The following is a 24,560-nucleotide window of genomic DNA, read 5'->3' as shown; positions in this document are numbered from 1 at the left end:
TTGCTTGTTCATATAAACAGAGCAAAACTATTTTCTGTGGAAATCAAGCTTTACAGTTTTAAAAACAAAGGTTCCTTTTTCATTTTTTGTCAGTGCCTTTAAAGGAAGTTCTCACCCTCAGGCCACCAAAATATAGATGAGTTTGTTTCTTAATCCACACCACTCCAGTTTATCAATTAACATCTTGTGAAGTGAGAAGCTAAGAAATAAATCCATCAAGTTTTTTAACTTCAAACTGTTGTTTCCAACTAAAATACCACAATCCATAGTCCATAATCCATAAAAACGGTTCCTCCGGTAAAAAAGTAATCTTGTCTGAATCAGGAGAGAAATATGCACAGATCAAGCACCATTTACACCCCAATACATTCCAAAACAGTTCTAAATAAATATGTCAGTGGATTTTAATGCGAGAGAACAACAGGGAATGGATTTTTTTTTACTGAAGGAAGTGTTATTATGGATTATGGATTCGTATTTTGGCCAGAACCGACGGTTTAAAGTTAAAACAGCTTAATGATGAATTACTTTCTTATTTCATAAAACATTAATTGATGGACTGGAGTGGTGTGGATTATTGTGATGTTTTTATCAGCTGTTTGGACTCTCATTCTGACGGCACCCATTCACTGCAGAGGATCCACTGGTGAGCAAGAGATGCAATGCTACATTTCTCCAAATCTGTTCCCATGAAGAGACAAACTCATCTACATCCTGGATGGCCTGAAGGAGAGTACAGCAAATTTTCATTTTTGGGTGAACTAATCCTTTAAAGAACCATTTTGGTTCACCAAAGAAGCTTTCAGCAAACAAGAAAAATTTTTCTTAGTATGAAGAACATGTTAAAAATCCAAAATCCAATTTGACCACTATAAAGAACCTTTTGTTGCACAGAAAGATTCCATGGATGTTGAAGCTTCTTCATGGAACCATCAATGCCAACAAAGAACCTTTATTTTTAAGAGTGTACATGTGATGAACCCAGAACACTAAAAGTCTCCATTTGCTCTTAATGCTGTCTAGGAGATATTAACAAGATTTTTCTTTCCTACGGGTGACGGCGAGGAGTCTCGACAGACAAAACACAACAAATAAACACATCCACTTGGGTTAAAATGGAAAGACACGTTACACACAGCACACACACAGAGACTACAGTGACTACGGTATGTTGAAAAGGAAGTTAGCAATGGACGTATGCACGAAAACAGGAACGTGGCTTCAAGAAGACACACACAGCTACCTGGGGGCAATGAACACATGTCCCTCTGACTCAAAAGTGTTTGGCAGGAGAGACTCAAAATCTGCAACAGAAACGGGCAAGATTATCCAGGGGAAGCGGAGGACGCAGAACACAGGGAGGCTTCTGAGAAACAAATGAACATCAGCTGCTCTTCAAAAAGTGTTACCATAGCAACACTGAGGAATCATGGGGGAATACCAGCGTTAGCCACTATGGTGCCTTCAACGGAGTCGCACTGGCCGAAATAATGGGCTAATTTGGAAAGCAGACACTTTTAGCTCGATTCGAATTTCGTCCGAATTCCGTTCTTTTGCAAGTCGGAGAACTGGCTCGCCCCTCGGGATACACACTGAGACGAAGCGAGTTCCCCGACGCCGTTCCCACGAACTGCGTGGCGTGCCGCTTTCTTTTTCAACAGGCATCAACATGGCCAACCGTTTAGCTGGGAGTGGGTGAGGCAGGGGTCCTGATGGAGGTGATCGCCCCTCAGACTGGCACCGCAGAGCCACTCCAGAGACTCAATCGGAGAAAGTACCCAGCATTGTGGACGAGAAGAGAGAGGGCAACCCAGTTTGATCTACTACACACTATCCTCATGAATGAGATCCTGATTTCAGGGTGCTGATTCCAAAAATAGTGCCTGTTTTGCTTCAGCATGTGACACTTTCTTACAAAATATGATGCATTTTGTAGCATTTTTGCTTTTGACAAGCATTTCTAAGGCGAAGAAGTCCTTAATCAACAGACAAAAGACATGATATCTTACAACTTATTGTTCAATTCTCAGTAAATTTTCACATGTATTACATTATTTTATGGCTAATCCTGATTTCAGGGTTAGAATTATGGCCAGTGGCAGAAGAAAATGCAAACATGAGCCAGATATACGGGTGTTTTACTATATCCAAACTGTGACAGAAAATGACAGATTATGTGAAAAAGCTCATGTTCTTTGAAATCAAATGAAGTATTTGAACATATTTCTCCACTCCTTTGCATACTGTAAGTTAAATGATACATTTTTTATACTTATATTTGTCATTAAAACCGAAGCATTTGACTGTATTTATATAGTATGAAAAAAAACAATGTGATTTTTATTGATATTTTGAACTCGGCATCATCAAATTAGGTAATATTAGGCTTTTTTTGCAAATCAGCAGAATTTGTTTTCAGGATGCAGGGCTGTGTTGTTTATGACTTGATATTCGACAAATAATGATATAACGAAAGTATACAAGCAGCAAATTTTGCATATATGTGTGTATACATGTACATTTTTGTATTCAATAAATGTCCATGTGAATATATGTACCCAATAAATATCTACGGTAATATATGTATCACTGTTGTGCCCAGGTAGTTTTTCCCTCCACACTGTCTTGCACTTCCAGGTCAGGATAAGTGAAGATGCAGCGGAGCGTCTGCGGTGGCAGTCTGGGGGGTGATAGATGTACAGAGGGGTCAAGCTGATGAGAACACAGGGTGTAAGAGGAGGACGACAAACAAACCGGGCGCTGCCAAGTGCTCCATCACCAAAACAACAAGAGAGGACCTAAAGGAGGCCATCTAGCAAATTCATCTGTAACCTATTCCTGTCCATTCCAAAACATTAAACGAATAGCAAGAGACAACCTAAGGGAATAAACTGGCTGGCTAAACTAAAGACAACATTGCATGATAATAGACATCTTTAAGTCTTTAAGTGTTAGAGGCTAACCAACATTTCTGCTCAATATTTAAGATTTAATGCAAGAGATTGGACAAAAATAAAAATTCAAGATCATTTATTCACCCTCAAACCTATATGGTGCACAACAGGAAATGTTTTGGAGGATGTTCAAGCTGCTCTTTTCTATTCAGTGAAAGCATATAGTGATCAAGGGCACATTGTAACTGTTAACTAAAACTAGTAGCCACATTTTAATCCAGACTAAAAAGTGTTTAGCTGTGCATTTACTGTATTTCTACTGATTGCACTGTAACATAACGCATTTATGATTTTTTTCTTTTATTCTTATTTGTTTTTATTACTTTTTAGTACATTTAAAAAAAATGTATTGTCAATTTTTATTATTTCTTATGCATGTTATGATTATTTAAAATTGTATTTGTTATTTTTAATTCCTTTGTAAGTCACTTAGAATTACCATTGCATATGAAATACCCTAATAAATAAAAGTACCTTGGCTTAAAACTCAAACTATTTCAAATGTCTTTGTTCATTTAAATAGAGCTGAAATAAAATAAAATATATATTGAAATACTGAGATTACTAAAGCTAAATTAAAGCTGAATAGAAATATTTAAAAAACAAAACAAAAATGAATAAAAATGTCAAAAGCACATTAACAAAGTGACTTATTTTAAACTAAAATGAAAATGAACATATAAAAAAGGAACGTATACAAATTTAAATATATATATAAAAACAATTAGAACATTAAGAAATACTAAAATAGTATATAAATAATACTAAACTAATGCCTAAAAATTACCATAATAGAGGTTCATGTCACTTTTGAGTTATATATATATATTTTTCTCATATGATGCAAGTCATATGACACTTTTGTGGGTAATGAATTTTTAAATAACCGATTACTAAAAAGTCTTAATGATTTTGGTTGGTTCTTCACACAGAGCTTTTATATTGCTTTAAAAGACTTGGAACATAGCACACAAGAATGAACTATGTTTTGGAATACATTTACGGTGCTTTTTTAATATTTTTGGATATTGACAGGCACTATATACTTTTGCAAAATACATTATTTTGTGTTTAATGGAAGAAAGTCAGTCAAATGATTTTGGAACAAAATGAGGGAGAGTAAATGATGAGTTTTCCTTTTTTGGTAAACATTTCAGAACAAACAGACAATGATATGCTACACTCAAAGTGCAAACATAACCTCTCAATAACGACCACAATAAGTTCATATCTGTACCTCCGTAATAATAACTTGTATTAGTGAAAGTCTAAAGTTTACTTTAGGGATGCTTTCAAACTAAATACTGCATCTACATGACTAGAGTAGGACTTTTACTAGCAAATGCCCCAATCTGAGGATTTAACACTGTCACTGAGGAATAAAGAGGGGAGGAGGAGGAGAAGACAGATGGAGGAGAATATTCCCAAACGTAATGGACACAGGGATCAGAAATACGTTTGACAGTGAGAGAAAGAGCATATTTTATTCTTCTTCAGGATATGTCAGGGAGAGACCTTAAAGGCTGTCCGAGCCGAGTAAGAGAGAGAGAGTGAGAGAGAGAGAGAGAGAATTTGAAAAGGAGAAAGATGTGGGTGTAGGCCGCAGCAAGAGGGTGAGTGGGTGAGTGAGGGAGTGAGGTAGAGGAGGAGAGAGAGGAAGAGGAGGGTCTTGAAGGCAAGGCGGGCAAGAGGAACAGAGGAGGCAAGCAGGCTGGAACAGGTGGAGGTGGGCGTCAGCAGGGAGTTCAGGACAAGGGTACGAGGAAGGAAGTAGAGTAACAAAGGTAGTGGACCAATATGGTGTATACTTGCCCTTGAAGACTGATCCGTCTGAGGAGGAGAGAGCAGAAAAGAAACAGGGCGGGACGGGTAAGGGGAGGAGGGGGGTCACAGACAATATTTTATTCAATGACTGTTTGAATAAAAATATTGTTTTTCTCAAAAGAAGGAAAATCAAGTCAGTCATAACAGTAATGAACAACTGAGAACAGGAAACCAAAATGAATGACACGTCGCAAAGAATATAGCAACAAGAAGACGGAGGCAGGGAATGAACTCCACGAGGACGGAGACGAGGAGAGAACATCTGAGGACACGTGAGCAGAATCAGAACTAATGAACCTTCACCGCATGACGAAACATGGAGAAAAATTATATGTCACAAAATGAGAATCACATATGAGCTAGGAAGAGAGGAACGCTTTGGAAATAAAAAGATAGAAAGAAAGAAAGAACTAAATTTTAAACCAAAGAGGAATGAAAGCATAAACAAAATGCAACAAAAATAAAATGAATGAAAGAATGAACTTCAGACTTGAATGAATAAATAAATAAACAAATGAAAAACACACAAAACAACAAACTAAAGGTCAAACTAACAAAAGAACTAGAAGAAACAATAAACAAAAAGGAACAAATGAACAAATGAACTGAAATAACAAACAAAATTCACAAAAGAATAAATTATATATATAAAAACAATAACTAAAACCAAAAAGAATGAATATGACATGTGAAAGAACTACAATTAAACTAAAGAACAAATTACAGAAAGAAAGAGGGGGAGAACTGTAAGAGATATAAATGAATCAAATGAAAAAGATGGAAGAATAAACAAAAGAGAAACAAACAAATAATAGAGAATGAAAGAATGGCACAAAAGAAAAGGATCAAACCAAGAAGGAACAAAAGCAATAAAAACAAAATAAAAAAATGAACAAAATAATGAACAAGTGAAAAATACACAAAAACAGACTGAAGAAAAAGAACGAAAGAACAAACTAGGGATCAAATGAACAAACAAATAATAACAAAAATGCAAACAAAAGCGATAGAATGAAAGATCAAATGAGCAACATCAAAGGAAAAGCAGAAAAACAACTAAAGATCAAACAAAAGAACTAAAGAACAAATAAAACAGAAATAAAGAACAAATTAAACAAATGGAAGAGAATAAACATCATATGAAACACAAATAAACAATAGAGATTGACTACAACCAACAAATGACCTAAAGATCAAATGAATGAACTAAATACAACATAAATAAACAAAGAACAAAGAAAAACAAACAAAAAACAAGGAAAGAAAGGAAAACCAAAGGCGTTCCATCTCCTGTGCGGGACAATGGCCCGTCAGGGGGCATTGTGGGATACTTTTTTAAAAATGTATTGACTGATTCCAAAGCTGCCGGCAAACAATACAGCACAGTGAGCATCCACACGAATCAAAGCAAATAACAAACACGACAGAACACATAAAGCACACAGTGAAAAGCAACAGCATGCCTCTTTTCACATCTCGCTAACGAAAACAAAAACACAAAACCTGTCCAGACAAAAGATGCTTCAGAATCGTCATTGTGAGAGAGAAGATGAGAGCATTTTTTAATGTTTCGGCAAAAGGAAAAATAATAGCACATGGTCACCATTATTTTCAACTCAGTAAACACAGTAAAACCACAGCTTTCACCTCTCTGGTTTTTAGTGAGGGTTTTTTCTTTGCATCCGTGCAGGGAAAGAAAAATCACCTCATTACAGAACAGCATGAGGACAGGAGGGAAGAGGGAAGAGGTGGGGTGGGGTTTCACAGAAGAACACATCCACTCTCGCTTTCCCGGGAATCCACGCTCGGACCCGACGCTGCTGTGATGTCAGAGAAAGGGGGAGGGGCTTCCGTTGATTGGACGAGAGGGGCGGGAGGGGGGAACAGGAAGTCTCTTTGGGAAGAAAGAAAGGTAAGAGGGCTTCGCGTTAGCCTGCCCTTGGTACTTACACTGGACCTGGAGGATCTGGTCGCTCAGGTTGGCCTTGATGTGGTTTTCACTGTAGGACGGCAGAACTAAACCGAGACTGCGAGGAAAGAAAGCAAGAATTTTAACATAATTTGCATATGACCACATCTGGCACTTTCTAGGATACAAACTAACAACCAATCACACTTTTTTAAAGCAAGTATCTCATGTTAAAACCAAAGCATGAAATGTTACTGCATTTAATGTGTACACTTTCTTATTTATTTTTATTCAGTGCAACTATCTAAACATTCTTAAATCAGCATACAATTACTTGAGAAGCAAAATGACTTAAGATATTAAGATAATAAGTCTATTCTGAAAAAAATTAAAACACTGCCAAAGGGTAAGGAAAATAAACTTTAAGGAAATACAAGATTATTTTTCTTACCCTGCTGGCAGACATTTTTTCTTGTTTTAAGCAAGAACTAAATTTTGATAATTTTTTTTAGAAAACATTATGTAACTTGATCCTTTTAGACTTGCACTCAATTCATTTACTAACTGCTTGTTTTCTTTAAAAGTTGTATTTTTATTTATTATACAATTAACAAAAGCAAAAAAGGCCCCTAACACTAGCTTGCTCTATTCTTTTTCTATTCTGTCTTCTTTTTATTTATTATATAATTGAAAAAACTTTGCTACGTGTACTGCGTTAAGCTAACTGAGACTTGTTAAAGCACTTGCATATCATTGCTCTTTTGTTGATTTTGATTGCTTCCATTGTGCACATTTGTAAGTCGCTAAATGACTAAAAGTAAATGTAAACTTTGCTTCTTAAGTAAATGTATCTTGATAGATTTAAGAATGTTTAGATATTTGTACTGGAAAATGAGAAAAATACTGTGTAAGAATTTTATTCAAATATATTTATATTCAAATACTGTTGTATAATACACACACACACACACATATATATATATATATATATATATATATATATATATATATATATATATATATATATATATAAATTCTGTGTTTTTCTGTCAATATGGGGTGCTGTGTGTACATTAATGAGGAAAAAAAAATAACTTAAATGATTTGAGCAAATGGCTGCAATATAACAAAGAGTGAAAAATTTAAGGGGGTCTGAATACTTTCCGTACCCACTGTATATATATATATATATATATATACTCACACACATAGAAAAATTCTACTTTTCACACGGTTGCAAAGACCACTATATTACAGAGAGAAACTGCTGATACAGTTTCATCTACTGAGGTGGATGAACAAGAATAAAAAAGTGTTTCAAGCCCTATTTTGCGCTTTATTCATAGACATTACCATGCACAGAAGATGCAAATTCATTGGAATAATTATTAATTTCCAAAATGCCCTGCTGAAAAGATCAATTTAGAGAACCTAAACTGCTAATGTTGGCAGGTTACGGATGCCAATTAAAATTCATGACTCATTTCAACAAAACTGCATTGAATGTTTTACAGTCTAAACTTAAAATAGCAAAGAGTATGTAGAGAGAGAAAGTGACTGAAAGCAACAGAAATGCAGTCTGAAAGAGTGAGTGTGTCATATTGACCTGTAATCTGTGCCCTCCACTGGACTCCATATGTATGTCCTCTGGACCTCATCAATGTAACGCTAAAAACACACACACAAAGAGCAGCACATCACCAACCAGCCATAAGATCATCACACTGTATGCCATTATATCTAATAAGAGGTCATGTGGCTCACCTCATCCACAGACTTCACCAGTGTCCTGATTCTCCTCTGTCCTGCTCTGCCATCAATCATTTGACGGCGGATCTACAATAAGAAAAAAACAAGATAATACTTGGATTGTAAACACATTGAAGGGATTTAAAGATCATTTCAAATCAAGCTATGACTTTCTCAAGTCGCTGTAAAATTTTCCAGGTACACTACTGTTCAAAAGGTGAGATTTTTTGAGGTTGGTAATGTTTCTTTGAATGTTTTTGTCTTTTATGCTCACCAAGGCTTCATTTATTTGAGCAAAAATACAGTAAAAACAGTGATACTGTGAAATATTATTACAAATTAAAGTACCTGTTTTCTATTTAAATATATTGTAAAATGTAATTTATTTGTGTCATGCAAAGCTGAATTTTCAGCATCATTATTTCAGTGTCACATGATCCTTCAGAAATCATTCTCACATGCTGATTTGCTGCTCAAGAAAAAGTTCTCTTTTTTTTCAGTGTTGAAACCAGCTGTGCTGCTTGACATTTTTGTGGAAAATGTGATACATTTTTAATTTCAGGATTCTTTGATTAATAGAAAGTTCAAAAGAACAGCATTTTATTATTTATTTAAATGTTTTGTAACAAAATACATGTTATTTCTGCCACTTTTGATCAAATTAAAGCATCCTTGCTGAATAAAAGTATTAATTAAAAATCTTGATCCCAAACAAGTGGGTAAGTGAATTAGGAATTTTGTTCCAAGACCAAAAAACGCTCTTCATCCAGAAGCACGTCCTACTTAGCTAAACTCGGCCATGTTGTCTGATGAGTAATTTAATGACATTTTAATAATATATTTGGCACATTTGCAAGGATAACTCATTGTAGAGATGTTCACCTCCTCCTTGTTGCGATCTGGAAGTTCAGCATCCAAGAAGTCCAATGTGACCGGCTCTCTGAAGTTAATGATCTACACAAATCCATTTGGAAAAAATAATTATTGTTACAGAGATAAACATGCATTAAAAATGGAAGGTAGAAAAGGAAAATAACTACATTTCAGACTAAATTTAAGTCTATACACAAGTAACAAACTCAAATGCTTTTCACCTTCGGCTGTAGGTTGGGGTGCAGCAGCACATAGCCATTGGGATCTATAGCAAACGTGTAACCATTGGCTCCAAGCTGTGTACAGAGATGCAAATTATTGACTGATGATCGAAAATAAAAATAACTGAAAAAGAGATTTATTTGACTTACCTTATATCTTGGTGTGAGTTCTTTAATTTCATTGAGGGCGATGTCTACACCCATGACACCAAGATTCAACTGATTCTGCAATAAAGAAACCAACAGACTGAAAAAGACAACAAACGACCACAAGGGGGCAGAATTGATATTTACCAAAACTACAGGTAATAAAACAGTCAAATCAAACGGTCAAAAACAATTGGATTAATGCTTGGAGAGTGAACTGTCAAGCAAGCACATTTCTCCATTTTTATGTTAAACATAATGTTGAGTTGTTGTATCATAGTTATCATTACCATTGTCAATGTCAAAAAAAATTATAACTTTGGTAAGAAAGCATCTGCTTGGGACATAAATTGAAGAGCAAATAAATTGAGAAGCGAATGTGCCTCCAGGAAAAATAACCGATATGTGACGACAGGCAGTGTGTTGAATTATAATGCGCTCTGCATTTATCAGTCACACTGGCAGGACAGTTGATCATCTAATGGAAAGGTTACTCATCCATCAATGCACAAATTAAAGATGTGTGCAAACACTACTGATGCAATTCTGAACCATCCAGCCAAACAGACAATGTTTAAAATACAGTTTACCTGGAAATATAAGTCATGGAACTGATGGCATCTTCATTCAAGGCAATTATAATAAATACATATTACATATAGGCTAGAAAACCAAAATTCTGTTAATAAACGTTAGTTAATCTTTCCTTTACATTAGTGTATATATATATTATATATATATATATATATATAGAGAGAGAGAGAGAGAGAGAGAGAGAGAGAGAGATAATAGCCTGGAATTAATGGAAATGTTAATTTACATTTATATATTTATTTATATACACCCACACCCATATAAATAGATACATATATAAAACCAAAATTTTGTAAATAATCAAACAATTATTTAGATCAGCACGCTAATTATGGACATATTTTGTTAACATTTGACAAAAAGAAGGTGGCCAAATGTAAAATTATAGAGAGAGAGAGAGAGAGAGAGAGAGAGAGAGAGATAATAGCCTGGAATTAATGGAAATGTTAATTTACATTTATATATTTATTTATATACACCCACACCCATATAAATAGATACATATATAAAACCAAAATTTTGTAAATAATCAAACAATTATTTAGATCAGCACGCTAATTATGGACATATTTTGTTAACATTTGACAAAAAGAAGGTGGCCAAATGTAAAATACTAAATACTATAATTATTTTATTTTGATTAAAAAAACAAAAGAATCAACATTTTTTATGTACAGAAATTGTCCAAATTCTGAAAAAATTATTAAACATACTGTATATGCTGAAATATACTGTTCAACAAAAAAGTTCATTTAAACCTTTTAGACTGTTTGTGAATTGGTTTGCCTGATACATGTGATTGTGTAACTAAACAACATTCATACGGTTGAACTACAGTATTGTTTAAGTGTTCAAATAAATCTGCATGCACTATTTATGATATTAAACTTCAAACTGAACTTTGAATCACACTCAAACGCCCTTGTGCGTCTTCAAAGTCAAGCCCTATTCAATATGCACTCAACACGATTGTAAAAACATGCCGCTCTCAAACAGTTTGTCAATGTCAGTTAGAGAACATGCGAAGAATTAGAACTGGAATGTGATCATCACACTAATAATGCAAAACTCCATAATGCATCATTTGTATCGTCCTGCGGGGGGGTACAAGAAACAAATGACTAGTTGTTCATTTACAGGACTCTTCTCACGACTTACTCTGGAGTCTCCGTCAGTGGTGAGATTGAAGACTGGCATTGTGCCGGTAATGACGAGCCCCAAACCCTGTAAAAAAACAAAACAAAAACATACACTGCCAATGCAAAATGTTTGTTTTTATGGCTGTGAACTAAAGGAAGTTCACAGTACACTGCACACATGAATAAAAGGCTGCCACATAAAAAAACCGCCGTCCAACTCGTAGTAAAATTATATGGTCAATGACAAAGCAAACTAGCAGTGGAGATTCAAATGTGTGCATTCTGGAAAGAAAACAAAGAATGAACAATATCACAGTCAGTGGCCGCCACTAACAATCCAATCTGAAACAGTTTCTCAGTCTCAAATCAATGAATAGCGGCATGTGTCTGTGTGCTTCAGTGTTTCCTAAGGATGCAGTTCTTGCAGCGGGGTGCGGTAAACCCCTAACGCGCTAAACAATAACTAATAGCATTTCTTCAACAGTTTATAAACAAAACACTTATTTTAATAGAACTCTGTTGTGCATATGTATATTTAAGTACACTTTGTCCAACCAGTCAGTAAATAGACTTAAAATAAAGTTTTACTAACCTTACAAATGAACATTTATCTCAAAAAGTTTATGACTTAACATAACACCTGCGGTTCAGTGAGTGAGTCATCCGAGCTGATTCACTCAGAAAGTGAGTCATCTGACTGATTCAGACTGTTCTATTCCAATTGAGTCACTAATAGGTGAATCATTCGAAAGAATCGCACCAATCAGTGGATTTATTTGTGAATTAGACAGCCTGCTGTGCAATAGAAATGCAATAAAATCCAACTTTTTATTGTCAATATGCTATTTTGCAGTTCTCAGCCTAAAAGTGTGCAACGATTCCTATTCTAAGCTATATTTCATCCAGAGATGTGTAACCTAAGGGCATGTTCATACAACAATGTTGTACTAAAAAGAGAAACGTTTTGAGTGTCAAAAATGCTGTATTATGAATGCCAGGCCAGAAGTTGGCAATGTCACTTCCTAAAAAAACACTGCGCACATGTGCACATACCTACAGACACGCAATATGCATACGGCATCAGCATTTTAACAAAACAGTATAGTTTTCAAAAACGTGAGCCGTTGTTGTGTAAATGAATGTCCAAAATGAATAAAAAAGTGTTTGTTTTTAGTTGAAAATGCTGTTGTGTAAACGCCCCTTTAATCAGGGGTTCTCGAGTAAGGTCATAGAAATATTAATATCTACTATTGATTACGATATTAAAATAGATGTTTAATTTTACTGCATTTTTCTGCAAGATAAACACGAGCAAACACTCAATTCAAGTGGGCTCAGATTCTGTGCAGGCTAATCGAAATTATACAATGCAATTTTGAGTTGTTGATGATGATGTTGATGATGGAAATCTTCCATACCAGAGCATCCTGGTAAACATTGGTCCACTGCACTTGTTTAGCCCGTTCACCTGCCAGCACCATTGGCCGTCCAAGAACATCCAAATACTCCTGATAACAAAAAAGAATTCAACACACATATCACAAGAACTGTAGTGCAACTCAGTTTTACAACAAACACGACCAGGAGCACCAATCGAAACGATCCATTCTCAACAGGTTACGACTAATAACACTCTGAGCTCTGAAAGTGCGACACTAAAGGCAGGAGTCCACACCTCCCTCTGTCATAAAGCAAACGACTGCGACTCGCCGCTCCATTACATAAAGCACGCTGTTAAAAGCGTCCGCTCCAGGGGCCAGTAAAGCCAGCTGCACAGAGGCACTTCCAGCCGTAACAAATCATCATAAAGCAGCTATTAAAGCATATTACAGCTGCTAGAAAGCACATTCTCGCTCTGGAGGGGTAGGGTGGGCTGCCACAGGACGGCACTTGTTGGGTCGCCGTAAGCACAAGTTTATAAATGACAATTCTGTTTTCAACACAACACTATTTGGGAGGTTAATCATTCAAAGAAGTGAACCTCAACAAAACTGTCTGAAAGAATGGGGTCAAAAAAAAAAAAAAAAGGAAATGAGGCTTATTTTAGGAAAAAAATCTCTATTTAGTGTGGGGGGGCATATATACATACTGTATATTGATCATATATATTATATAATTTTATATATATATATATATATTATAGATTATTACTATCTATCTATCTAGGCATATGTAGTTTTAATATTTATTTATTGTGAAGCCATGTGTACAGGGATTGAAATTAACTTTTTCACTCACCAGCCAATTTGGCTACTAAATTTTTAAGTTACCGGCCATTCATAACTTCTACTAGCCAAAAATAAAAAATAAAAAAACTGAAATAAACCAACAGTTTGAGGCGGTCTACACTGAGCGTGACAAAGCGACCGCTGCAAATCATTTTGTGTCAGAATTAGGGGTGTGTACGATATTGGCAAAAAATAATATCTCAATATTTTCTAGAATTTTATCGATAAAGATAATTAGACCATATTTTGCTGAGTGTGTTATTGTGCTGATATCTTAAGGACAACCGTGGACAGCTGACTCCTAAAGTTTTTGATATATTTAATATTTTGTGTGGTCAGTTTACAGCAGTGATAGAAATGAATCTTTTCCAATAAGTTTAAATAGATTTTTACCTTTTATGTGCATTTGACCTTTTATAAAGCCATTTTTTCTAAAAGTGTGCATCATCTTTTGAGACAAATTCTTACATTTAATCAGTCAATTATAATAATAATACATTTAGGCTGATACTAAACAAATGAAATCAGTATAAACAAAATTAATCTTTGCAGAAGTTCCATACGAAGTGGCATTTAGATGTATTTACACATGTTAATGCAGCTTAGAGGGACATGGAATGCTTTGTAACCTGCAGTTACAAATGCATAAATAATGTTTTGATATTTTAAACATTAAATTTTGAATACTGATATTTGAAATAATTTTAAAAATGAAAAGATACATTAGATGTCAAATTAAAACAATTAAAACGCCAGTAGGTGACAGTAAGTCACTGTTAATAAGTGAGTCATTGCGGCTGATCCGAATCATTTAAACGGTTGACTCATTCAGGAACAAAACACTGTCGTGTTGCTCAGACACATAAAACAGCAATGTGGCTGTGTTTGGAATTATTTTTGTTGGCGAAATAGAGCAAAAGCAGGCATGGTGTCTAAAACGTAAGTCTCTTGATAGTAACTTATTGTTTATTGAACTGTTGTATAAAATCAATTCACAAATCACATTTGTAACCATGCTGATTTTTTATTTAAAACGGCACTCTTCGTGTGATATTGATTAACTATATGAAATGATATAACTATATACATTTTCTGCCCCCTTATCTTGAATTATGTGATCATTCTTAATGCATATTAATAGACTGAATCATGCACTGAAAGAACGCACTCTAAATGCCTACGTGCACTAAGTTAATGTAGTTGCTTATGCGGATGCGTGCTGTAGGTGTGTTTTGTTTGGTGTTTGCAAAATTCTCGATAATGTAATGAGTTAAGTATTTGCACTAAACCTGCACAGATTTGGCTTGCACGAATTTCCCCAAGAAATTAATGAGTGAACATAACTTAACCAGCCAAATTGGCTAGTGATTTGACCGCGTTACCCGCCACAGCTGATTTTTACCCGCATTTGGCGGGTTGGTGGGTGTTAATTTCAAACCCTGGTTACATCCCTAGTATTGACATCACAGCTAGTCAGAGAGCTAACTTTCTAACCAGCATTATCACTGGTGATCAGTTCTGCGCATCTCAAACAAGCCTGTTGCCAATGTCAAGCTGTACTGGCTAAGATTAAGGAAGTAAAAACATTTTGTGTGTGTGTGTGTGTTTCTGCAGATGCTGTTTCATCTGTTTGTTTGCAGTGCTGATAAACAAAGGTAAGCATCTGCTTAATACATCTGAGATGATTTGAAAGATGCCAGATCTTCTAATAGTGATAACTGATCTCTTGCTAATTTGGTTCTTCAAATGAATTTGCGGATTTGATTAAAATATCTGGATTAAGTTGTCTAAAATGACTGCGCGTTCTCATGTTCCCCGTAAAGGGCAGATGTATCGATACTTGAAACCACGATCAGCAATGCAGCGATTGGCTGGCGGCAAGACAGCAACGTAATGACATCATATAATTAAAAAAGACACCTGACGAACGCAAAGAAAGAAGGCATAACTTTTATTCTTGCTGTAGTATTGTTGTTGCCATGCTGCCATGTTGTGGAGACGCTGTGTGTTTAGTTATGAAAGCAAAACTACTTTGTTTGGTCTTCCAAAAGAGGACAAGACTAGAAATCAGTGGTTAAGTTGTATTTACAACACTGTTCCAGAACAGTTCAACCCACATATTCAGAAGTGTGCAGCGCATTTTACGGAGGACTGTTTCCTGATCCTGGAAGAGCAAAGGCTGTTTCTACAAAGGACAGTCTGGTGCTTCTGACTCACAGACCATAAGTATGTTTTCATATTTAAAGGATTTGCCACTGACGATTCAAACATGAGTTTTGAGCAGTGTAGAATAGGGCTTGTTGTTTGTCATTACTCTGATCACAAATGCAGACATGTTTTTTTTTTACTAATTTAATATATGTAAATAAATACACACACACACACACACACACACACACACACACACACACACATCACTTAAATAATTAATAATTAAATAATTAAAATAATTCTAAATAAATCCTAAAGATACTAAGATATGGAAATGTCCATGCTTTATTATTCAGTTTTCAATTATTATTATACATTTTTCTTATAAATTTTTCAAAACAAATTTCCTAAAATATCCATGTTTGTTGTGACTGAGAGTTTTCACACAAAATATAATTTATTTTTTCCTGTTTACCTGTACATTTCATGAGATTCACCCGAACCTTTCACCACTCTGTCAATGCCAGGCCGAGAAAACCCATTTAATAATTTAATAATCCAGCTTCAACATCTTAACACAGCTAATGGAGGGCCAGAAGCTCATGTGGGGAATAAGCCAGCAGCTTGTGTAAGTGTGGCCTTTTGATGAAACTGCAGCATTAGGCCACTTTTATTTCTTGCTGGAACATGGAAGTGCTGACAAGCGTAACCTATTCTATTATTAGCTCACTAAAACACAGTTTAACGTGCCGTGGGGACACATTTCAGCAGAGAAGATGACAGGCGGACCTTTTCACGCGGGAGAAAAGAGAAAGGTAAACAGCAGTGGGCCGGTAATGGGGGCCTCTGCGGTACGAGGGGATAAAGAGCAGTGACACAGCAGGCCGCCACACAGATTAGCTTGTAGATTTCCAGTCTGTCCATAAACCTTCATGAACTCAATGCAGCAGCTCAATTATAAAGGAGCTGCATTCATATTCATACTGATCTCATGATACTTAGCAATGTGACACTTTAATGTTATACAGGTAGAGATTAAAGGTAAAGGCAGCAGCTTTCTCCAGTTGAACACTTTCACAATCAACTCAATGGCTTTCTAATCACACTAACAGCCTGAGGATTTATGCAGACAGCATGCGAGTAATTCATATTAAGCATAAATGTATTATATGACAAAATAATCCTATATACACTACCGTTCAAAAGTATGGCATCAGTAATATATATTTTTTTAAAAAAGCAATCAATGCTTTTATTAAGATAAATTATAGTATTATAATTTTTTAAATATTTTTTTAAATTAATTATGTATCATAGTTTTTATTAAAATTTTTAATTTATTTTTATATCTTCCATTTTCCATGTGTATATTCAAGTTTTCCTTTCTCTTTGGAGTGTTACAAGCTGTTTGTGAATAGAAGTCCCTAAAGTTGCAAAGACTGAAGTCTCAAATCCAAAGAGATATTCTTTAGAAAAGTTAAGACTCGTCCACGCCCCCCTAAAACGGCTCGTTCTAACACGCCCCCACATATCTATGTCACAATGTGGGAAGATTTGCATAACACCGCCCAAATGTTCACGCAAAGAAAGAAGGCATAACTTTTATTCTTGCTGTAGTATTGTTGTTGCCATGCTGCCATGTTGTGGAGACGCTGTGTGTTTAGTTATGAAAGCAAAACTACTTTGTTTGGTCTTCCAAAAGAGGACAAGACTAGAAATCAGTGGTTAAGTTGTATTTACAACACTGTTCCAGAACAGTTCAACCCACATATTCAGAAGTGTGCAGCGCATTTTACGGAGGACTGTTTCCTGATCCTGGAAGAGCAAAGGCTGTTTCTACAAAGGACAGTCTGGTGCTTCTGACTCACAGACCATAAGTATGTTTTCATATTTAAAGGATTTGCCACTGACGATTCAAACATGAGTTTTGAGCAGTGTAGAATAGGGCTTGTTGTTTGTCATTACTCTGATCACAAATGCAGACATGTTTTTTTTTTACTAATTTAATATATGTAAATAAATACACACACACACACACACACACACACACACACACACACACACATCACTTAAATAATTAATAATTAAATAATTAAAATAATTCTAAATAAATCCTAAAGATACTTTACTATGGAAATGTCCATGCTTTATTATTCAGTTTTCAATTATTATTATACATTTTTCTTATAAATTTTTCAAAACAAATTTCCTAAAATATCCATGTTTGTTGTGACTGAGAGTTTTCACACAAAATATAATTTATTTTTTCCTGTTTATTGTGACATTTCATGAGATTCACCCGAACCTTTCACCACTCTGTCAATGCCAGGCCGAGAAAACCCATTTAATAATGCAATCTTCCAGCTTCAACATCTTAACACAGCTAATGGAGGGCCAGAAGCTCATGTGGGGAATAAGCCAGCAGCTTGTGTAAGTGTGGCCTTTTGATGAAACTGCAGCATTAGGCCACTTTTATTTCTTGCTGGAACATGGAAGTGCTGACAAGCGTAACCTATTCTATTATTAGCTCACTAAAACACAGTTTAACGTGCCGTGGGGACACATTTCAGCAGAGAAGATGACAGGCGGACCTTTTCACGCGGGAGAAAAGAGAAAGGTAAACAGCAGTGGGCCGGTAATGGGGGCCTCTGCGGTACGAGGGGATAAAGAGCAGTGACACAGCAGGCCGCCACACAGATTAGCTTGTAGATTTCCAGTCTGTCCATAAACCTTCATGAACTCAATGCAGCAGCTCAATTATAAAGGAGCTGCATTCATATTCATACTGATCTCATGATACTTAGCAATGTGACACTTTAATGTTATACAGGTAGAGATTAAAGGTAAAGGCAGCAGCTTTCTCCAGTTGAACACTTTCACAATCAACTCAATGGCTTTCTAATCACACTAACAGCCTGAGGATTTATGCAGACAGCATGCGAGTAATTCATATTAAGCATAAATGTATTATATGACAAAATAATCCTATATACACTACCGTTCAAAAGTATGGCATCAGTAATATATATTTTTTTAAAAAAGCAATCAATGCTTTTATTAAGATAAATTATAGTATTATAATTTTTTAAATATTTTTTTAAATTAATTATGTATCATAGTTTTTATTAAAATTTTTAATTTATTTTTATATCTTCCATTTTCATTTTAAATGTAAAGTTTCAGTAATTTATTTTTTTTGTCATTTTTATAATTTTTTTTATGTCTATGCAGTTTTATGAATTTTTATTACATTTTTAGTTTTTAGCACATATAGTTAAACTGAATGAAAATGAGAAATGTTGCCTTACTACCTGAAATAAAATAAAATGTATTTTACGTTGTACTTTATTTCAAGTAACAATCTTTTTTTATAGTTTTAGTTAACCCTAATTTACACAAAATAATAATTGCCTCAATGGCTAAACTGCTTGTAGCATTGCACAATGTAAACTATATTATCGCTCCAGATATAATCTGCTAAATAAAGCATGAAGATATCAAGATAATATAAACCTCTACATCACGATTATCTGTTGAGCTGCTTTACAACCATGTGTTCAGTGAAACAAACTATATTAGTAATTAGACTTGTCTTTTGGAAATTTTCTTCAAGCAACTTTCATACATTCATTAGAAGAACTTTTTTGCAGGTTGGATGGTTTTTCCTGTCAGAAATCCACCAGCATCTGCGAGCGATTGCTGTGGAAGTGCAGTTGGCGGTTATTTTTGTCCACGGCTCTTGGAGGTAACAGTATGTGACAGGAGAGGAGGTGGTGAGGAGGTGCACAGGTGTGGCGGCCGCTGCTGTCGATATATACAGTTACACGCCCACACCTGTCTCACGCAGGCTATTAGAATAAGTGGCAGTTCTCTGAATAAAATTACACTCAGCCTAATGGAACAGCTGATGGTCTATTCAAGAGCCTGATCAGCTCGCCTGCGGGAGGTTCAATGCACGCCGGGGGAGAAAGAGGGAGGAGCAGACACGAATGAATAAAGCTAAGCTGGATTGGAAAAGAGGGGAACAGATAGTAAAAGGTGATAGAGAGGAGATAAAGAAGAAAGGCCGAGACGTCTGTGAAGAGTGCTGAAGAATCACACAGAAGAGCTGGGGAAATTTGGACCGACTGCTTTCAGGGAAGAGCGATGCTATTGCGGCGGGTTTCGTGGGCCTCGGGAAAGATTGCTGGAGGATCATGAAAACTGTACGGAAGTGGATTAGAGAAATCACAGTCCCATTTGAATCTTATTGATGCTAAATATAGAAGTCTGTATCACTTTATCCGTTCATCTTTACAGTTCTCTCTATGCTTTCTAGCGTGACATATATATCTCTAAATCGTGATAACATCACAGAGCTTCAAAGCTCAGAAAACTGAATGAACTTAGCGTGAACTGGATTTATGTATAGAGGCTTTATTAAAACGGAAAATCTGCCACTTTTGAAGCTTATATGAGCATACCTGTGAATGCGTATCAGCTGAAGATAAACTGTTTATTGTGATTCATTTTAATGCATCAGTATTGTCTTTCACATGGCTGTTGTTGCTGTTTTTATAAAGAAATGAGCCACTCGAGGCAATGCACTACAGTGATTTTACCACCATTGAAAGGGTTTTACGTAAAAACACCTCTTAAATGAGTTCAAATAACCTGTATAAATATAGATAATATATGTATATGTGCCTTAAAAAACATTAAAAATCATACTAACCCCAAAACTATATATACTATACAGATTTTTTACATTTTTGAAAGAAGTCTCTTCTGCTCACCAAGGCTGCAATTTTGATTAAAAATATGGTAAAAACAGTAATATTGTGAAATATTATCACAATTTAAATAACTGTTTACTATTTGAATATATGTAAAAACGTAATTTATTCCTGTGACCAAAGCTGAATTTTCAGCATCATTACACTTTTAAAAATAAAGGTGCTTCAAAAGGTTCTTCAAGCGATGCCATAGCAGAACCATTTTTGGTTTCACAAAGAAGCATTCAGTCAAAGGTTCTTTAAAGAACCATCTCTTTCATACCTTTTTATAATCTGAAGAACCTTCTTTCTCCACAAAGAAGCTTTTGTGAAACAGAAAGGTTCTTCAGATGTTAAAGGTTCTTTATGGAACCATTTAGACAAAAAGGTTCTTCTATGGCATATTTTTAAGAGTGTACTCCAGCCTTCAGTGTCACATGATCCTTCAGAAATCATTCTAATATGCTCATTTGCTGCTCAACAAATATTTATTTTTATTTTACTGTTAAAAACTGTTGCGACTTAATATTTTGGTGGAAAATGTGAATCTATTTTTCAGGATTCTTTGATTAATTGGAAGTTCAAAAGAACAAATGATTGGAAATAGAACTCTTTTGTAACATTAGAAATGTCTTTACTGTCACTTTTAATGCATCCTTGCTGACTAAACAAACTAATTTCTTAAAAACATATTACTGACCCCAAACCTTTAAACAGTATTGTATGTGTATAAGACGCAGTAGAAATGACAAACCTGTGTGTTGATTCTTATGGCTCCGATGGAAGGGATCTCAAAGTAGTAACCTGTTCAGAAATCAACATAAACCAATAACAGGGCTGGTTAATGTTGACATATTTGCTCTGCACCAAAATATAGCAAGCTGACTAACTAGGCAACAGCTTTAGGGGTCTGTGCGCTACAAACGTAAATGCAGTTCAGAACAGACAAACCTGCAAAATTATATTTAACTACCTTGTTTTGACAAATCTAAAGCAGTTTTACAGCAGAATTCACTGTGGCAAATTGTTGATGACAAATGTAATTTATTCAATGATGAAAGGAATTGATAGAAAAAAATGATTATTTCATTCAAGTTTTGTGAAAGCTATTTTGTCACGCTTACAAACATGTTTACTTTATAGTTTAGCAACATGCATAATATTTCAGCATGCAGACAGACTGGCCGAGTGCTATGCATATGTTAGCCAGAGCATGTGCTGTGCTGCAGTTTGTTCTGTTCATTCATTAAGCATTCAGCGGCTGATTATTGAGAGAGTGGACACACAGACAGGGTCAATATGGCCTGCTCAACACGTTATTAAACACAAGAGTGTCTGACCAAAGAGCACAACATCTGAGGTGTTTAGAGTCAAGAAACTAAGTTTGCCACTTCAAACTTATAGCCATTTTCTCTCAACACACACACGTATAAAATTAATACTTACATATTTTACATGTTAAAGTATTAGACTAGATATATGATAGTGACTTTTTTGTATACTTGTGAATTTGTTGTGATGCATTAAAAATCTAACTACTGTACTTATGCCATAGCATAATAATAACTAATTGTAAGCATGTTTAATGTTTTTATTACATACCGAAAAGGTCTGGTGTTAAAATAAATTTATATAATCCTCATTAATATGAATCTACATTTACACAAATTCATCAGAATCGATCAAATCTTGAAACAGCCATTTTTGGTTGACAATACAGATGGATTTGTATTGACGCAATAGTTTTGAATATGCATATTTTCTAAACAGGTACCATGTGTTCTTCTAATTATATGTGGGCTGAAAACACAAACGAGGCTGAAAACATTCACATGAACATGAAATCAGTTCAGCCTTCGCTCAGTCTGCTGTTATTGTTGTAAAGGTCACTGAACAATTTCAGTCTCGATAACTTCAGGACCAACATTTTGTGGCTCATTTGAGTCGAAACCATCATTAACACAGAGGTCGGGTGTAGAGTTCACATCACCATAGGCTGTGAGCGGCTAGCAAGATACGTCTGTGGTTTTCTTGCTATCTGGTATCTATACTAAAGAAATGTCATTGGTTCAATATATGATAAGCTCTATCAACATTTGAGGCATAATGTCAGGGTACCAAAGAAAATAACTGAGTCATTCTGATCAGCTCTTTTAAACTAGTAATTCACTTATAATGAAAGTAAACAGGGCCATGCACTTTGAGGGTTTAAAGGGGTCATATGAAGAAGCTAAAAATAACATTATTTTCTGTATTTGGTGTAATACAATGTTTTTACCTGGTTTAAGGTTCAAAAACACATTATTTTCCTCTCTGCGTCTCTTTTCTATTTTTAAATATTTTGAATAAATAATATATATTTTTAAATCACAATATGATAATTAGGTTAACAGAATTGTTATAATGAAAAAAAAAAAAATATATATATATATATAGTATATACGGAACAAAATTATAAACGCAACACTTGTTTTTGCCCCCATTTTTCATAAGCTGAACACAAAGATCTAAGACTTTTTCTATTTACACAAAAGGCCAATTTCTCTCAAATATTGTTCACAAATCTGTCTAAATCTGTGTTAGTGAGCACTTCTCCTTTGCCGAGATAATCATCAAACTCACAGGTGTGGCATATCAAGATGCTGATTAGACAGCATGATTATTGCACAGGTGTGCCTTAGGCTGGCCACAATAAAAGGCCACTCTAAAATGTGCAGTTTTACTGTATTGGGGGGTCCGGGGGGGGGTCCGAAAACCAGTCAGTATCTGGTGTGACCACCATTTGCCTCACGCAGTGCAACACATCTCCTTCGCATAGAGTTGATCAGGTTGTTGATTGTGGCCTGTGGAATGTTGGTCCACTCCTCTTCAATGGCTGTGCGAAGTTGCTGGATATTGGCAGGAACTGGAACACGCTGTCGTATACGCCAATCCAGAGCATCCCAAACATGCTCAACATGAGGTGATGGTCATGGATGAATGGCACAACAATCGGCCTCAGGATCTCGTCACGGTATCTCTGTGCATTCAAAATGCCATCAATAAAATGCACCTGTGTTCATTGTCCATAACATACGCCTGCCCATACCATAACCCCACCACACACATGGGACTCTCTTACGGGACGTCCCGGCCTTCCTCCGGCGACTACCTCTGGACGCTACCCCAAGATAGTGTCGGAGAAGACGCGGGAAACGTGGGGGTGTGATCGTCAGAATAAAGACCTTCATGAGAGCTGGTTCTCTGGCTGTACTCAGTTCTCTGCCTTGGTCACGAGGTATGGTGTCGGACCGCTTTACGGCGCTGGAGCGACACGTTGGCTCAGGTCAATCACAACGGACCCCCCTGCCTCTGCTCCTTCTTCTCCTGTCTCTTTGGCTCAAGCGGAATATCTCCACTCTCTGATTATTATCCTTGAGGGCGCAAATACTGCCAACCTCGTTCCTCTGAGCAAAGCATCTGCTTCGCGCACCATTCTACGCTCCCCAAAAATTGTGCTGATAAACGCTCGCTCTCTGGTGAACAAGACGTACATCCTGAATGATTTTACCACTGCTCACGACCTGGATTTTCTGTTTATCACCAAGACCTGGGTGAAGGTAGGGGAACTCAGTCCATATTCATAACTTGTTCCAGCCAACTATCACTTTTACAATGCTCCGCGATCATCAGGCAGAGGCGAGCTATCATTGCTAAAGATTCTTTCAGACCTTGATGCCGACTGTTATCTTCCACCACCTACACGAGTTTTGAAGCTCAGATTTTACTTCTGAACTGGTCTGAACCTGTGGTCTTAGCTCTGATCTATCGGCTACCATATCTAATCAATGACTTCATAGTAGAGTTTTCAGAGTTTGTAGCGGATTTGATCACTAAACACGATCGCATCCTTATTTTAGGTGACTTTAACGTCCATGTATGTTGCCCCTCTAAGCAGCTAACTCCCGAGTTTTTAAACATCATTGACTCTTTTAACCTGCTGTAGTGGGTTAATCATCCTACACATACTCATGGACA

General features: G+C 35.8%; 1 protein-coding gene across 1 annotated transcript in view; it reads right to left on the bottom strand.

Moving 5' to 3' along the window:
- LOC107595439 (voltage-dependent calcium channel subunit alpha-2/delta-2-like) overlaps nucleotides 1–24,560 on the bottom strand; it is a 205,684-nt gene that overhangs the window by 9,957 nt on the left and 171,167 nt on the right. Inside the window, exons 14-24 of the mRNA XM_016285843.1 lie at nucleotides 21,298–21,347; nucleotides 12,829–12,918; nucleotides 11,430–11,495; nucleotides 9,681–9,755; nucleotides 9,531–9,605; nucleotides 9,319–9,390; nucleotides 8,452–8,523; nucleotides 8,294–8,355; nucleotides 6,729–6,805; nucleotides 4,767–4,784; nucleotides 1,244–1,304 (exon numbers count right to left, since the gene is read on the bottom strand). Of these exons, the coding sequence (XP_016141329.1) occupies nucleotides 1,244–1,304; nucleotides 4,767–4,784; nucleotides 6,729–6,805; nucleotides 8,294–8,355; nucleotides 8,452–8,523; nucleotides 9,319–9,390; nucleotides 9,531–9,605; nucleotides 9,681–9,755; nucleotides 11,430–11,495; nucleotides 12,829–12,918; nucleotides 21,298–21,347 (718 nt within the window). The remainder of the gene's footprint in view (nucleotides 1–1,243; nucleotides 1,305–4,766; nucleotides 4,785–6,728; nucleotides 6,806–8,293; nucleotides 8,356–8,451; nucleotides 8,524–9,318; nucleotides 9,391–9,530; nucleotides 9,606–9,680; nucleotides 9,756–11,429; nucleotides 11,496–12,828; nucleotides 12,919–21,297; nucleotides 21,348–24,560) is intronic.

Source organism: Sinocyclocheilus grahami, unplaced genomic scaffold (assembly GCF_001515645.1).
Source record: "Sinocyclocheilus grahami isolate Dianchi unplaced genomic scaffold, SAMN03320097.WGS_v1.1 scaffold202.1, whole genome shotgun sequence".
Lineage (NCBI taxonomy): Eukaryota > Metazoa > Chordata > Actinopteri > Cypriniformes > Cyprinidae > Sinocyclocheilus > Sinocyclocheilus grahami.
Note: the sequence above shows the minus strand (reverse complement) of the source record. Positions and strands in the feature narration are given on the sequence as shown.